Source organism: Trifolium pratense, linkage group LG3 (genome assembly GCF_020283565.1).
Source record: "Trifolium pratense cultivar HEN17-A07 linkage group LG3, ARS_RC_1.1, whole genome shotgun sequence".
NCBI classification, from domain to species: domain Eukaryota; kingdom Viridiplantae; phylum Streptophyta; class Magnoliopsida; order Fabales; family Fabaceae; genus Trifolium; species Trifolium pratense.
This window is the reverse complement of record NC_060061.1, coordinates 50,528,001-50,543,954: the sequence shown is the minus strand read 5'-3', so window position 1 is coordinate 50,543,954 and position 15,954 is coordinate 50,528,001. Positions and strand designations below refer to the sequence as shown.

The 15,954-nt window shown below is 32.3% G+C and overlaps 1 protein-coding gene across 1 annotated transcript; it reads left to right on the top strand.

The window, feature by feature from the left end:
• Positions 1-5,222: 5,222 nt before the first annotated feature.
• Positions 5,223-13,816, top strand: LOC123915318. Its single transcript, XM_045966453.1, has 5 exons — positions 5,223-6,380; positions 6,428-6,439; positions 6,843-6,960; positions 10,798-11,984; positions 13,406-13,816. Exons 1-5 carry the CDS (start codon positions 5,272-5,274, stop codon positions 13,473-13,475), a joined length of 2,496 nt encoding a protein of 831 aa, XP_045822409.1. The 5' UTR covers positions 5,223-5,271; the 3' UTR covers positions 13,476-13,816.
• Positions 13,817-15,954: the final 2,138 nt, after the last annotated feature.

Here is a 15,954-nt window from a genome sequence, read left to right as displayed (position 1 = left end):
AGTTTGGGTGACAGCTGATACCACGGGTGTGAGTTTGGAATCACTCAAACTCACACCCGAAACCCGAACACCTACCCGGATATATGTTAAATTACCTATATTTTGCATTTTCAATCGGTAAACCTTGTTTTACTTTAATTCACATACAATATGTTTTACTTAAATTTACAGCATATATTTTTGCTAACTGATTGACAATATGTTTAAATTCTCTTGTTTTTTCTTAAATTTACGATATGTTTTGCTAACTGATTAGGTTTACAAACCTTGTTTTGCTTGAATTTGCAAAGTAGTACAAAATGCACTGCGGGTTTGAGTTTTGGTGGAAAAACCTGAACCCAATGGATGTAGGTATTGTTTTGCCACCCGAACAACCTTTGGGTTTGAGTTTGGATTCGGGTGGTGATTTCAGGTGAGTTTGGGTAGTGTAAAACTCCTTGTGGTCACCCGTTTGTCATCCCTGCAAAACTTAAATAAAGTTGTAAAGTAAATCATTAAGCTCAATGAATGATTTGTATTTTAGGAAACTTTGTGCATAGCCTTCAAGACACATATTGATTTTTCCGACCAAATAAGCACTTTCGTAACCACTAAGTAAACCTACAATGTCATATCATTCAATAAACGGTTACATAAATATTTTTAAGAAAATGCTAAATAGTGTCCCCGAACACTCTTTAAGCATCTTAGTAGTAAGTGTTTGTTAAATTTTATGAAAATGTGCGAAGTCAATGCATTAAAAATTAAAATGTTTAACTATTTGAGTAAATTATTTATTTAAATGGAATATTTAAAGAGTAATCGGGACACTGTTTAGCAAAACCCATATTTTTATACCAAATAATTGTTAAAAGTAAAATGTATAATTTATTAAATAATCAATTTTTTTTTTTTGAAGGAAAAACATAATCAATTTAAATTTTTTTTTTAAGGCAATCAATTTAAAACTTAAAAATTTAAAGAATCAATATATTATGATACACATTAAACTTAAAATTTTTACCGTAATTAACTAAAAAATTGACCACAAACTAGCCATTGACCATTGACAACAACAACAAAAAAAAAACTACAACTACAATTCCGGAAACACATCTCTAAAATTCCTTGCTATCGTATTGTAATAACTAGACAAACGGTTTCTTCTTCCTATTTTGTATTTTGCTACGAATACGAAGCATCACCATCCATGGGTGATTGGTCTCAACTTCCAACAGAACTTCTTCAACTCATATCCCAAAAACTGAACAGGGATTTCTATCTTTTTCGCTTTCGTTCTGTCTGTTCCACATGGCGTTCTTCCATCCCAAACCACCCTCCCAACCACCACTTACCGTTCAAGCTTCCACCACTACCCGACGACAACGACAACGATTTTGTATGTTACGTTGTAAAACATAATATCTTTCTCAACAAACCAACCACAATCACAATCCCAAACCAACAACATAATACCTATATTTTGCATTTTCAATCGGTAGACCTTGTTTTACTTTAATTCACATACAATATGTTTTACTTAAATTTACAACATATATTCTTGCTAACTGATTGACAATATGTCTAAATTCTCTTGTTTTTTCTTAAATTTACATTATGTTTTGCTAACTGATTGGGTCTACACACCTTGTTTTGCTTAAATTTGCAAAGTAGTGCAAAATGCACTGCGAGTTTGAGTTTTGGTGGAAAAACCTGAACCCAATGGGTGTTGGTATTGTTTTGCCACTCGAAGAGCCTTTGGGTTTGAGTTTGGATTCATGTGGTGATTTCATGTGAGTTTGGGTAGTTTAAAACTCCCCGTGGTCACCCGTTTGTCATCCCTGCAAAACTTGAATAAAGTTGTAAAGTAAATCATTAAGCTCAATGAATGATTTGTATTTTAGGAAACTTTGTGCATAGCCTTCAAGACACATATTGATTTTTCCGACCATATAAGCACTTTCGTAACCACTAAGTAAACCTACAATGTCATATCATTCAATAAACGATTACATAAATATTTTTAAGAAAATGCTAAATAGTGTCCACTGTCCCCGAACACTCTTTAAGCATCTTAGTAGTAAGTGTTTGTTAAATTTTATGAAAATGTGCGAAGTCAATGCATTAAAAATTAAAATGTTTAACTATTTGAGTAAATTATTTATTTAAATCAAATATTTAAAGAGTAATCGAGGCACTGTTTAGCAAAACCCATATTTTTATACCAAATAATTGTTAAAATTAAAATGTATAATTTATTAAATAATCATTTTTTTTTTTTGAAGGAAAAACATAATCAATTTAAATCTTTTTTTTTAAGGCAAACAATTTAAAACTTAAAAATTTAAAGAATCAATATATTATGATACACATTAAACTTAAAATCTTTACCGCAATTAACTAAAAAATTGACCACAAACTAGCCATTGACCATTGACAACAACAAAAAAAAAAAAAACCTACAACTACAATTCCGGAAACACATCCCTAAAATTCCTTGCTACCGTATTGTAATAACTAGACAAATGGTTTATTCTTCCTATTTTGTATTTTGCTACGAATACGAAGCATCACCATCCATGACTGATTCGTCTCAACTTCCAACAGAACTTTTTCAACTCATATCCCAAAAACTGAACAGTGATTTCTATATTCTTCGCTTTCGTTCTGTCTGTTCCACATGACGTTCTTCCATCCCAAACCACCCTCCCAACCACCACTTACCGTTCAAGCTTCCACCACTACCCGACGACAACGACAACGATTCTGTATGTTACGTTGTAAAACATAATATCTTTCTCAACAAACCAACCACAATCACAATCCCAAACCAACAACATAATACATATATTTTGCATTTTCAATCGGTAGACCTTGTTTTACTTTAATTCACATACAATATGTTTTACTTAAATTTACAACATATATTCTTGCTAACTGATTGACAATATGTCTAAATTCTCTTGTTTTTTCTTAAATTTACGTTATGTTTTGCTAACTGATTGGGTCTACACACGTTGTTTTGCTTAAATTTACAAAGTAGTGCAAAATGCACTGCGGGTTTGAGTTTTGGTGGAAAAACCTGAACCCAATGGGTGTTGGTATTATTTTGCCACCCGAACAGCCTTTGAGTTTGAGTTTGGATTCAGGTGGTGATTTCATGTGAGTTTGGGTAGTGTAAAACTCCCCGTTGTCACCCGTTTGTCATCCCTGCAAAACTTGAATAAAGTTGTAAAGTAAATCATTAAGCTCAATGAATGATTTGTATTTTAGGAAACTTTGTGCATAGCCTTCAAGACACATATTGATTTTTCCGATCATATAAGCACTTTCGTAACCACTAAGTAAACCTACAATGTCATATCATTCAATAAACGGTTACATAAATATTTTTAAGAAAATGCTAAATAGTGTCCCCGAACACTCTTTAAGCATCTTAGTAGTAAGTGTTTGTTAAATTTTATGAAAATGTGCGAAGTCAATGCATTAAAAATTAAAATGTTTAACTATTTGAGTAAATTATTTATTTAAATGGAATATTTAAAGAGTAATCGGGACACTGTTTAGCAAAACCCATATTTTTATACCAAATAATTGTTAAAAGTAAAATGTATAATTTATTAAATAATCAAATGTTTTTTTGAAGGAAAAACATAATCAATTTAAATCTTTTTTTTAAGGCAATCAATTTAAAACTTAAAAATTTAAAGAATCAATATATTATGATACACATTAAACTTAAAATCTTTACCGCAATTAACTAAAAAATTGACCACAAACTAGCCATTGACCATTGACAACAACAACAACAACAAAAAAACTACAACTACAATTCCGGAAACACATCTCTAAAATTCCTTGCTATCGTATTGTAATAACTAGACAAACGGTTTCTTCTTCCTATTTTGTATTTTGCTACAAATACGAAGCATCACCATCCATGGCTGATTGGTCTCAACTTCCAACAGAACTTCTTCAACTCATATCCCAAAAACTGAACAGGGATTTGTATCTTTTTCGCTTTCGTTCTGTCTGTTCCACATGGCGTTCTTCCATCCCAAACCACCCTCCCAACCACCACTTACCGTTCAAGCTTCCACCACTACCAGACGACAACGACAATGATTCTGTATGTTACGTTGTAAAACATAATATCTTTCTCAACAAACCAACCACAATCACAATCCCAAACCAACAACATAATATCTATATTTTGCATTTTCAATCGGTAGACCTTGTTTTACTTAAATTCACATACAATATGTTTTACTTAAATTTACAACATATATTCTTGCTAACTGATTGACAATATGACTAAATTCTCTTGTTTTTTCTTAAATTTACGTTATGTTTTGCTAACTGATTGGGTTTACACACCTTGTTTTGCTTAAATTTGCAAAGTAGTGCAAAATGCACTGCGGGTATGAGTTTTGGTGGAAAAACCTGAACCCAATGGGTGTTGGTATTGTTTTGCCACCCGAACAGCTTTTGGGTTTGAGTTTGGATTCAAGTGGTGATTTCATGTGAGTTTGGGTAGTGTAAAACTCCCCGTGGTCACCCGTTTGTCATCCCTGCAAAACTTGAATAAAGTTGTAAAGTAAATCATTAAGCTCAATGAATGATTTGTATTTTAGGAAACTTTGTGCATAGCCTTCAAGACACATATTGATTTTTCCGACCATATAAGCACATTCGAAATCACTAAGTAAACCTACAATGTCATATCATTCAATAAACGGTTACATAATTTTTTTTAAGAAAATGCTAAATAATTCCCCCGAACACTCTTTAAGCATCTTAGTAGTAAGTGTTTGTTAAATTTTATGAAAATGTGTGAAGTCAATGCATTAAAAATTGTAATGTTTAACTATTTGAGTAAATTATTTATTTAAATGGAATATTTAAAGAGTACTCGGGGCAGTGTTTAGCAAGACCCATATTTTTATACCAAATAATAGGTAAAAGTAAAATGTATAATTTATTAAATAATTAATTTTTTTTTTGAAGGAAATACATAATCAATTTAAATCTTTTTTTTTTTTTAAGGAAATCAATTTAAAACTTAAAAATTTAAAGAATCAATATATTATGACACACATTAAATTTTAAATCTTTACCGCAATTAACTCAAAAATTGACCACTAACTAGTCATTGACCATTGACAAAAAAAAAAAAAACTACAACTACAATTCCGGAAACACATCCCTAAAATTCCTTGCTACCGTATTATAACAACGAGACAAACGGTTTCTTCTTTCTATTTTGTATTTTGCTACAAAGCAGCACCATCCATGGCTGATTGGTCTCAACTTCCAACAGAACTTCTTCAACTCATATCCCAAAAACTGAACAGTGATTTCTATCTTCTTCGCTTTCGTTCTGTCTGTTCCACATGGCGTTCTTCCATCCCAAACCACCCTCCCAACCACCACTTACCGTTCAAGCTTCCACCACTACCCGACAACAACGACAACGATTCTGTATGTTACGTTGTAAAACATAATATCTTTCTCATCAAACCAACCACAATCACAATCCCAAACCAACAACAACAACAACAAATTTTCATCAAACCCTTGTTGATCAGAATTGGTCCAAATTTAAACGGTAATAAAATTCATCTTTGGCATCCTCTTGATCTTGACCAACGTTTACCTTTCAATTTTACTAGTAAGGTTGTTTTCGACTTCAATCATATCTCCATCGTTGATCTCGGATATGTGTTCTTGCTATACATACTCAAAGACAGTGACTCACTTCAAAATTATCCATATCCATATGTTTATTATGAAAATGTCGTTGCTGCCACGTGTCCGGGGGAACTACAACCTCTCATTGTCACATTCAACCGCTATTATGAGATGTGTATGTTCCGGCCTTGGGACAATGTTTGGACGAAGATCCCCAATGTTTCAGCCTGTGAAGACATTTGCAATTTTAAAGGGCGGACTTGTTTGGTAGACAAAACCGGTCGGACTGTGATGGTTGGACCGGACTTGAGCGTTGATTTTGTAGCAGATGAGATATCGGATCCTGGCATGGTTAGATTATGTTTGGTTGAGAGTGAGTTGTATCTAGTGGTTTCATGCTATGGTGGTGTTAATGTACGGATTGATGTGTACAGGCTTGATGAGAAGAAGAAAAAGTGGGTGAAGTTGTCAAACTTAGGCGATAGGGTTTTGTTCTTGGGGAATCGATGTTCGTTTTCTGCTTCTGCTTCCGATTTGGGTTTTGCCAATGGGAATTGTGTGATCACTATGAGTGATGTTACCTTGAAGTTTGGAATGAGTGTTTTAAACTTTGATGAAGGTCGGGTTTTGCCTTTGTCTGATTATCCCGACTATTTCAAGTTACTTGCAAAATCTGGTTTGGATCATGGACAGCTGCATTGGGAAGATTAGTATGTTATCTAGCATTGAAAGTTTCTAATGTGATTGTTATTTATAGTACTTATATAATGTAGAAATAGAAATATCATTATGATCTTATGTTTTTACTATTGAGTTTTTCTAAATTCTAACTAACTATGAAACTGGATGCAATAAGATGATAGGCATTCTATCATGTTCTGTTTCATTTACATAGTAAGTCCAACAACTTAAGGAGAACATAGTATATGTAAAATAAACAAGTGTGTTACTTGTGAATAAAATGAATAATTTCAACATTCTATCCTATTTTAATAAAGAAAAAACTTAGGTTATGCCTAAACCAAGAATGTGAATCATATATTATCATATATTATTTAATCACACCTAGCTACGTAACTAGTACATAATTTGTTAACAAGAATACAAGTAAAAGGGTGAGTTTGAATGAGAATTAGTTATTCTTAACTTTACTGTTGCAAGTGTTACATCAGAGAATTTGTAATGAGAAGAGGGAGAACCATTGAGTTTATAGATGTCTCTTTAAATGGGATTTTGATTAGATGCTCTGATTTTGAGGTAAGGTTTGGATCAGATGTAGTTGTGGCAAAGGTATTAAGAAGAGGTAGAGAGGTAGCTGTTGCTTAATAGGCTCAAATAGAAAACTGTTGAACTAAATACTACTATGGTTTTTGGCAACATATTTCAGTCAATAGTACCTGTAAATTTCAAAATATATATAGCTGGGATAGAAGCATTCATGTCTTTTAATAACATGCTACATGGAAAAGAACCACAAAACCTAGATGTAACAATTTTGATGGGTTTGATTATCTTCTTTTATTGTTTCTTTTGCAGACTATAAACTTACCAACAAAGTCCTAAATCCCAATATATTTAATTTTTAAAGGCAGAAAAACTTCTTAGTCTAATAATAAGAGTTATGGTTCTTTGATTCTTTCTCAATTACAATCTTTCTATTAAATGACTTCAAACTGTGTGACTGCTCAAAGATTTCCTACTTTTAGAAGGTCCATTATGAGATTAGATGCTCTACTCCATTGTTTACAAAACCTACAATGTCATTTAGAGAGATGATTTTTGTAACAAAATCAAACCTCTCACGTTGTTTAGAATCCTATTTTCTCGATCCGTTGTCTTCAAGTGTATGTTCCGTAACTATGACTGCAAAGTCTTGGTTTTTTGCTTGTTTTATTAGAACTGACATTGCGAAAAATGCAGTTCTGAGTAACTTACATATGACTTGAACTGTCCTCTTTGTTTCTTGTTTACTTAGAATGAGTTATGCTAGTTCATCCTTTATTACTAAATGTTTGGAGGTTTTATTTGTTATGCATAAATAATGTAACTTAATAATGTATAATTCTCAGTATTAGAGATAGAAAATCAATTTATCAATGTACATGTACTTGTTATAAATTGTTCCCGACATTATTTATTAGGATTTAGATCTTCTTATTCAGTTACTAATAGAAAGCCTGTCACTTTAAACAGGGGCAAGAGAAAATAGAAGGCATGAGCATGATGCACAACATTGGGTTCGTGCATAAAACATGTTAATATGCTGACAATATGGTAGTGATATTGTTAAAAGTGTTCTATTTCCCAGAAGACTTGGTATTTGGTTTCAATTCCTAGTTCTGCTAATGTCATTTTTCACAATGAATCTTATAATATTTAGTAATGAAAAAACAAAGTTGTTTAATTTTCATCACTTTCTTGGAGGAAACTCTAGGGATCCCTCTATTATGGACCTTACTTGAAGAGGTTCAAAGGTGAACCCAGTAGATTAAATCCACAGTGCTGATGATTGGTGTCATAAGTACACCTTTATTCAGCATGAAAGGGTTTTATGATCAGAAAAAAGTTGAGCTGAAATGCTCTTGTTTTCATCCTTTCTTTTGTATTTATTTGTTTGCTGATTTGTAATATAATATTGAGTATACTATCCTCATGGCACATTTTAAAGTGTCTTGAACTCTGAACTCTTCCAATTCTAACTAACTCTCTAGACAACCTCCAATTTACTCTCCTATGCCTATGAATCAGGTTCTGAGAATTTCATTTATTTTTTTTATTATAGATAAGCTGCTGAAATAATTCTTTGATATGGATTTGATAAAAATAAAAATTATGTGAAGAGATAATAAGGTTGAACATCCTTATCATGTGCAAAATTAGTTTCATTTTTGTCAGTTTTCAACCAATGTTGCAGGATACTAGGTGGTTATATAATATAGAGGTTTCACATTAGCTTCGACTTAGGAGTTAGGATTTATATACTCATACCTAATCTTGGATTAGTCTATCAGATAGAGATTTTACTAGTACTGTAAAAGCCTCAAAATGTTGATTCAGAGAGAGAATTAAAGGAAAATGGAGTAGGGGAATGTGCATTACAAGGAGTTCCATAAAGCTAGCTAGGGACATATTAGACATCAGAAAGAAATTACTTTTCTCTCTTCCCTTTGCTTTTGCATCCAAAACCTGTAAAATCAGTCACAACTCACAAATCTTAAGATTCAACATTGTTGTTTGTTCTGAACTTATAGATGATTCAATATTGTTGATCATTCATCACCTAGTTCCCAAGTAGGTCTAAAGAGGATCAACTACTATCCTAATGTAAAAATTTAGCAACTCAAAATAATTACAAAAATTGCAAATGAGTTAAGAAATGTATTCATGAAATAAGGACGAATTTCAAGAAATGAATCTTAGTTTCACCATGTGCCTCGTAACGAGACAGAGATATTCATCTGCATTTCTTGTTGAACCAATTAGCCTCGCTAATGAGGCAGACTCGCAAGGCTAATGAAGCAGTATCTAAAAATCTTTGAAAACCCCCTTTTTTTTTTCTTTCACAAATTCACCAAAATCTTTGTAAATCTAAAACTTACTAAAACTAAATAAGTTCTAGCTAAAATTGATCTAAAGAAACTTAAAATTACTTTTATGATCTGAAGTCATCACAACCTCAAATTTAAATTGTTACTTCTCCTCCAAAATCACATTTGCCAAATGAAAATTTTGTAGTAAAGTAACAACTTCTTTGAGTAACATCAACTTCAATTTTACAGTAATATTTCTGCAGAGGTAGCAAGAAATTAATATTTTTACCTGTCTCATTTCAATGATCATACTTGATTGCAACAATCAATTCACTTGAACTTCAATTAAGGCAAACTAAGGCAAGTAAACGTTAGTAATTAGTGAAGTTTTTTACTCAATTAGTTTTTTCTCCTTTTTTTTTTGTATTAACTCTGGAGATTTACAAGGAGAGGGGGCTCCGTTAATTCAGAATTCGGCGCGAGTTAAGTAAAGTCTGACCAAGAGTTGTTCCAATCAGGAATCGAATTCGGGTTCTCCTGAACGATTCGTCCTAAGAGGGGCTGATTAACCACTTGTGCCCCATTTTTTGGTTTTTTATTCAAATAGTTTTGTTTAATTGAGTCCTACAAATAGGACAATTGTGTACATAATTATCAAAATTCTGTGCAGTTTCATGTGAATGTGGCATAGGAGCATAACATTTATGGTGTTTTATATTATGCTATGGATATAATTTATATCCATTGTTAGTGTAAATGTTTTCAACACTTTTTGTTAATTGAAAACATTTGACTTTAACCATATCTAGTCCCCCACATATGAGTGACTGTGACTTTTTTAGCGTGTAAAACTACTTTACACCGAATGTGTATGAAAAGTAATATTTTATTTTCTCAAATCAGTCTTTTATCTGACTAACATGTCATATCATTTATTCATTTCGTTTGTAGAATTTGCATTCTAAATTAGGCGGATTCTAGGGTGGGAGAACATGATAGGTCTCTCACCAATGAATCATGTGTTTTGTGGATCAGATTGAATATGTACGTGATATTATGGTGTACTGTCAGTATTATATTATTTTCTATTTTTTAAAAAAAGTTTTTGATTTTTTTGGAAAAAAGTTTTCGATCTTTTTTGGGCAAAAAAATTTTGATTTTTTTTCGGAAAAAAGTTCCTGATTTTCGGGGGAAATTTTCGATTTTAGATAAAAACAATTTCGGAGGCTTTGTCTGAACAAAAAAGTTTCCGTTCTTTTTTCGGGAAAAAAATTCCGATATTTTATTCGGAAAAAAGTTTCCGATATTTTTCTGGAAAAGTTCTAATATTTTATTCGGAAAAAGTTTTAAATATTTTATGTTTTTTCACTCTTTTTTGTATCAGCAGTACTTTTTCAGATGACCATTTCGAAACTATTTTCCCCAAAAAATCGGGAACTTTTTTCCGAAAAACATCGGAACTTTTTCCAGAAAAAATCAAAATCTTTTTTTCGAAAAAAATCCGAAATTTTTTTCCCTAAAAAATATCAAAAAAAAAAAAAAAAATTCAAAAAAAACAAAAATTTAATACATGAAGGACTCCCCATTTTCAAATTAGCCATTGGCCATTTTGAACACACAACCCTACAGCTACAACAATTCCTTGCTTATTGACGAACGGTTTTCTTCCTATTTTGCATTTGCCCAAACCGAAGCAGCACCATCCATGGCTGATTGGTCTCTTCTTCCGACGGAACTTCTGCAACTGATATCCCAAAAACTGAAGAGTGATTTCTATCTTCTTCGCTTTCGTTCTGTCTGTTCCACATGGCGCTCTTCCATCCCTAACTGCCGTCCTAACCACCACATACCCTTAAAGCTTCCACTACCCTTCGGCACCGATTCCATAGGCTACCTCGTAAAACACAACATCTTTTTCATCAAACCAACCACAATCATACACCCAAACCAACCTCAACAAATTCTCCAACCCTTTTTGCTCAGAATCGGTCCAAATGTAAACGGTAAAACTCACATCTGGCATCCCCTCAATCTTAACGAAAATTTACCTTTCCATTTCCCTGGTAAAGTCTTCGACTTCAATTACATCTCCATTGTCGATCTTGGACACGTGTTCGTGCTCAAAACCAGTGACTCACTTGAAAATAATCTATATCCCCATATCCATTATGATAAAGTCGTAGCTGCCACGTTTCCGGGGGAACAACAACCTCACTTTGTCACACACGACTTCTCTCGGGGGCCGTGTATGATCCGGCCTGGGGACGATGGTTGGATGGAGATCCCCGATCTCTCATGCTGCGGTTTAGGAGACATCTGCAATTTTAAAGGGCGGACTTGTGTGGTAGACCATACAGGTAAAACTGTGATGGTTGGACCGGACTTAAGTGTTGATCTTGTGGTGGCTAAGCTATCGTATGGCCGGTTTAGATTATGTGTGGTTGAGAGTGAGTTGTTGTTAGTGGATACGACTTCTTGTGATAATGGTGCATGGATGGATGTGTATAGGCTTGATGAGAAGAACAAAAAGTGGGTGGAGTTGTCAAATTTAGGAGATAGGGTTTTGTTCTTGGGGAAAAAATGTTCATTTTCTGCTTCTGCTTCCGATTTGGGTTTTGCCAATGGGAATTATGTTATCAATATGGACGTGAGTCGCATTGGTTGTGGAGTGTGTGATTTAAACTTGGATAAAGATAAGATTTTACCTTTGTCTGATTATCCCGATTATTTCAACTTACTTGAAGCTTCTGGATTGGATAATGAAGAGCTGCATTGGGAAAAACAGTAAGTTATCTAGCATTGAAAGTTTCTAATGTGATTGTGATTGATAGTTCATAAATAATATAGAAAATGAATTAGAAATAGCAATATGATCTGACTTTTGGACTATTGAGTTTTCTAACTATGATACGGGATGCGATAATAAGATGATATGAATTCTATCATGTTTTGTGTCATTTACAAGTAAGTCCAACAACTTATGTTCTATTTGTTAAAAATAAGTTATAATAGAATGAAATTAAAGTGTTTGGTAAATTTAGCTGTTATATGTACAAAATGTCATAAAAGTACATGATTATTTTATATGAGTGGGTAGTAAGCTATAAGCTCAAATGCTACTTGAAATAGCATATGGAAAAAAAACTATAAGCTAGTAAAAAAACTTGTTACCAAAACCTCTAATTTTATGAAACAAGCTTATAAGCTAATATAACAAGTCATAAGCTAGCTTATTTGTGTTGCCAAACAGACACTTAAGGAGAACAAGAGGTCACAAAACCACTTTCTCTTCAGGGAGAAAATTTGAATTAGAAAAAAACTACTTTTTCTAAAGAATAAACTTGTAAAATAAAATGAATAATTTCTAAAGTATCTCGGTTTGACAAAATAAGAATGTTAAAATTAACAAGAATATAGGCAAAAGTTTGAGTTTGAATAAGAAATAGTCATGCTTAACTTTACTGGTGCAAGTGTTACATAAGAGAACTTGTAATAAGAAGAGGTAGAACCATCGAGTTTGTATGAGGACTCTCTAAATGGGATTTTGATCAGATGCTCTGATTTTGAGGGAAAGGTTTGGATCAGAGGTAGTTGTGGCAATGGTATTAAGAAGAGGTAGAGGTAGCTGTTGCTTAATAGGCTAAAAAGGAAAATTGTTGAACTAAAATACTATGGTTTTTGGCAACCTATTTCAGTCAATAGTACCAGTAAATTTCAAAATAAATATAGCTGCGATAGAAGCATTCATGTCTTTTAATAAAATACTACAGGTAAAAGAACCACAAAACCTAGATTTAACAATTTTGATGGGTTTGATTATCTTCTTTTATTGTTACTTTTGCAGACTATGAGCTTACCAACAAAGTCCTAAATCTCAATATATTTAATTTTTAGAGGCAGAAAATCTTCTTAGTCTAATAAGAGTTATGTTTGTTTGATTCTTTGTCCATTATAATCTTTCTATTAAATGACTTAAAACTGTGTGACTGCTCAATGATTGCCCTACTTTAAAAGGGCGATTATGAGTTTTGATGCTCTACTCCATTGTTTACAAAACCTACAATGTCATTTAGAGAGATGATTTTTGTAACAAAATCAAACCTCTATGACTTCAAGTGCATGTTCCGTAACTATGACTTCAAAGTCTTGGATTTTGAAAATATTTGGGTTTTGATTTTTAATTTTATGGGTTATTTGTTGTTAAGATGTTATGAAGATGAAGAAAGTGAAGATGAAGATGAAGAAAGTGAAGAGGAAGAAGATGAAGAAAAGTAAAGTGTTTTGACGATGGAAAGTAATGAAAGGATTGAGGAAGAAGATGGAAAAATGGAAGTAAAGAGTTTTGATTTTCTCGGTTTGATGAAATTTAGGGATGAAGGTAATGAATTTTCTGGGATGAAGTAGATCATTTTATTTAGTTCCTAATAGAAAGCCTAGTCACTTTAAATAGGAGCAAGAGAAAGAAAGAAAAAAAAAAAGGCATGAGGCACAACGTTGGGTTCGTGCGTAAAACATGTTAATATGCTGACAATATGGTAGTGATATTGTTAAATGTGTTCTATTTCCCAGAAGACTTGATATTTGGTTTCAATTACTAGTACTGCTCAAGTTTGATATATTGAATTCCTCACTCTTTATTTCTATCTTTTTTCTCAATGAATCTTATAGTAGTATTTAGTAATGAAAAAACAAGTTGTCTTTCCTTTTTATTTCATGGTTCTTTCTATGTTAGTATGTATTGTTTCTGGCTTTTGTTCATTGTTATGTTATTACTCCCTAGTCCCTCCGGTCCTTAATATAAGAAAACATTCATTTTTTAGATACATTGAAACATTGATATAGACTAGATACATCAATGTATATAAAAAGTAAATGTTTTCGTATATTAAGTACTAGAGGGAGTATTAGTTAGAAACGACCTCAAAAAATTTCCATCTCTGGATGCCTTAGAGAAAATGGTAAATGTTTGGCTAATCATTTATTTAGTACTTGCACGTTTTGTTACCTCCAAATACACTATTTGTGTCACAAGTACACCCTTATTCATTCAGCATGAAAGGTTTTATGATCAGAAAAAAGTTGAGCTGAAATGCTCTTGTTTTCATCCTTTCTTTTGTATTTATTTGTTTGCAGACTTGTAATATAATATTGATTACATATTGTTACAGCAGTTAGTAGTTATAGTTTGGAAATGGATTAGATGTAGATGTAGTCGTGTTTGGTATTCAGTTAGTAGTTAGCAGTTAGTATTCATTTACTAGTTCCTAACAGAAAGCCTAGTCACTTTATATGTTGAAGAGAAAGAAAGAGGACATGAGATGATAAGACACAACACTGGGTTCACCGTTGTTCATGCATAAAACGCGAGAATATGCAAATTTAATCTCTTATTATGTCTTAATAGTATTTTCTTTCACTAGTTAGAGCCTTAGATAATGATGCAGAAACTCATTTTATACCAAAAGAAAAACTTTATTATTGTACAAGTAGGCAAATTTCATGAAGGCTCAGTTTGTTTAGATAAGCATAACTTACAATGGTACTAAGATGCTTCCCCAACAATGTAATTTGTCCTAACGTTTGAAAAATTATTGATTATCTTAAATAGTGAATATAACCATTTTGTGGTTCACTACAGCAACAATTTTCTATTGGGTCCATGTACTCACTCTACTGCTGAGTTGAAAAACTCAAATCAGCTCCTTCTTTTAATTAGAAACAATATATAAAGTACATTTGGTTAAACTTAATGTTGATTTTATCTACTATTCTTTGTAATATTAGATTAATCATTTATTTAATACTTGCACCTTTTATTACTCTAGTCTAGTTCATTACTTGAAATTAAATCCTCCAACTATACACTATTTGTGTCACAACTAACAAGTACTTCATCTGTCCCGAAATATAAGCAAAAGTCGGTCAACAAAAATGAATGTATTTGGTCCAAATCTTTAACCAAATACATTAAGTTTTTTTGACCCATATTTGCTTATATTTTGGGACGGAGGGAGTGGAGTCTTATTCAACATGAAAGGTATTTTCTTATTATTATTGAAAGAAAAGTTGAGTTTAATTGCATATGCAGCACCGACTATGCTCTTCTTCTTTTGATATGTGTTTGAATATGTGTTTGAGAGGGTAACAACTAGTGCATCAAAGTAGTCCACTCTAACAAATAAATCATTATTTGAAAGGCCTAAAAAAAGTTTGACTGGAAATTGACAATATGTTTTCTTTTTAAGAATTAACATCCGCTCTGAGAATCGATTAATCTAAAGGAAAGTGATTCCACCGTCCACTAACCGGTTCAGTTGAAGTCAAACCTTTTGACTAACCCATCAAAGAAAGTGACACCATGAGGATTTGAATTTACCACCTAGGAAGAACACGCTCTAGTCCAAAGTCTTAAGTCTTCACCACCATATTAATCCATCAACTCATGTGGGTTAAAAGTGGCATTATGTTTAAAAATTCATGCACTTTATATAAACTTTTAGTTTTGATCCCTCTATTTTTATCATTTTTCAAAGTTAATCTCTTTATTTTAAAATTTTACGGTTTATTTCCATCATCAAATATTTAATCTAAAATATAATGATATGATGTGTTTAAATGAAGTTTTGAGAAAATTTTCTTATATTTTCATTTTTTTTTTATAAGCAAAAGGATTGAATTAAAAAGAGTGCAAGGGGCACTCAACCCTTACAAAAATTACGAAAACCATTAGATACTTAGAATGCAAGCTAATGGA

Bases quoted from the DNA above. Each gene is read 5' to 3' on its own strand.
- LOC123915318 (XM_045966453.1), top strand. From the start codon at position 5,272: ATGGCTGATTGGTCTCAACTTCCAACAGAACTTCTTCAACTCATATCC. The intron at 6,961-10,797 runs GTATTAAGAAGA...TTTTCAAATTAG, and splicing joins CAGATGTAGTTGTGGCAAAG to CCATTGGCCATTTTGAACAC. The intron at 11,985-13,405 runs GTAAGTTATCTA...TTTGTTGTTAAG, and splicing joins GAGCTGCATTGGGAAAAACA to ATGTTATGAAGATGAAGAAA.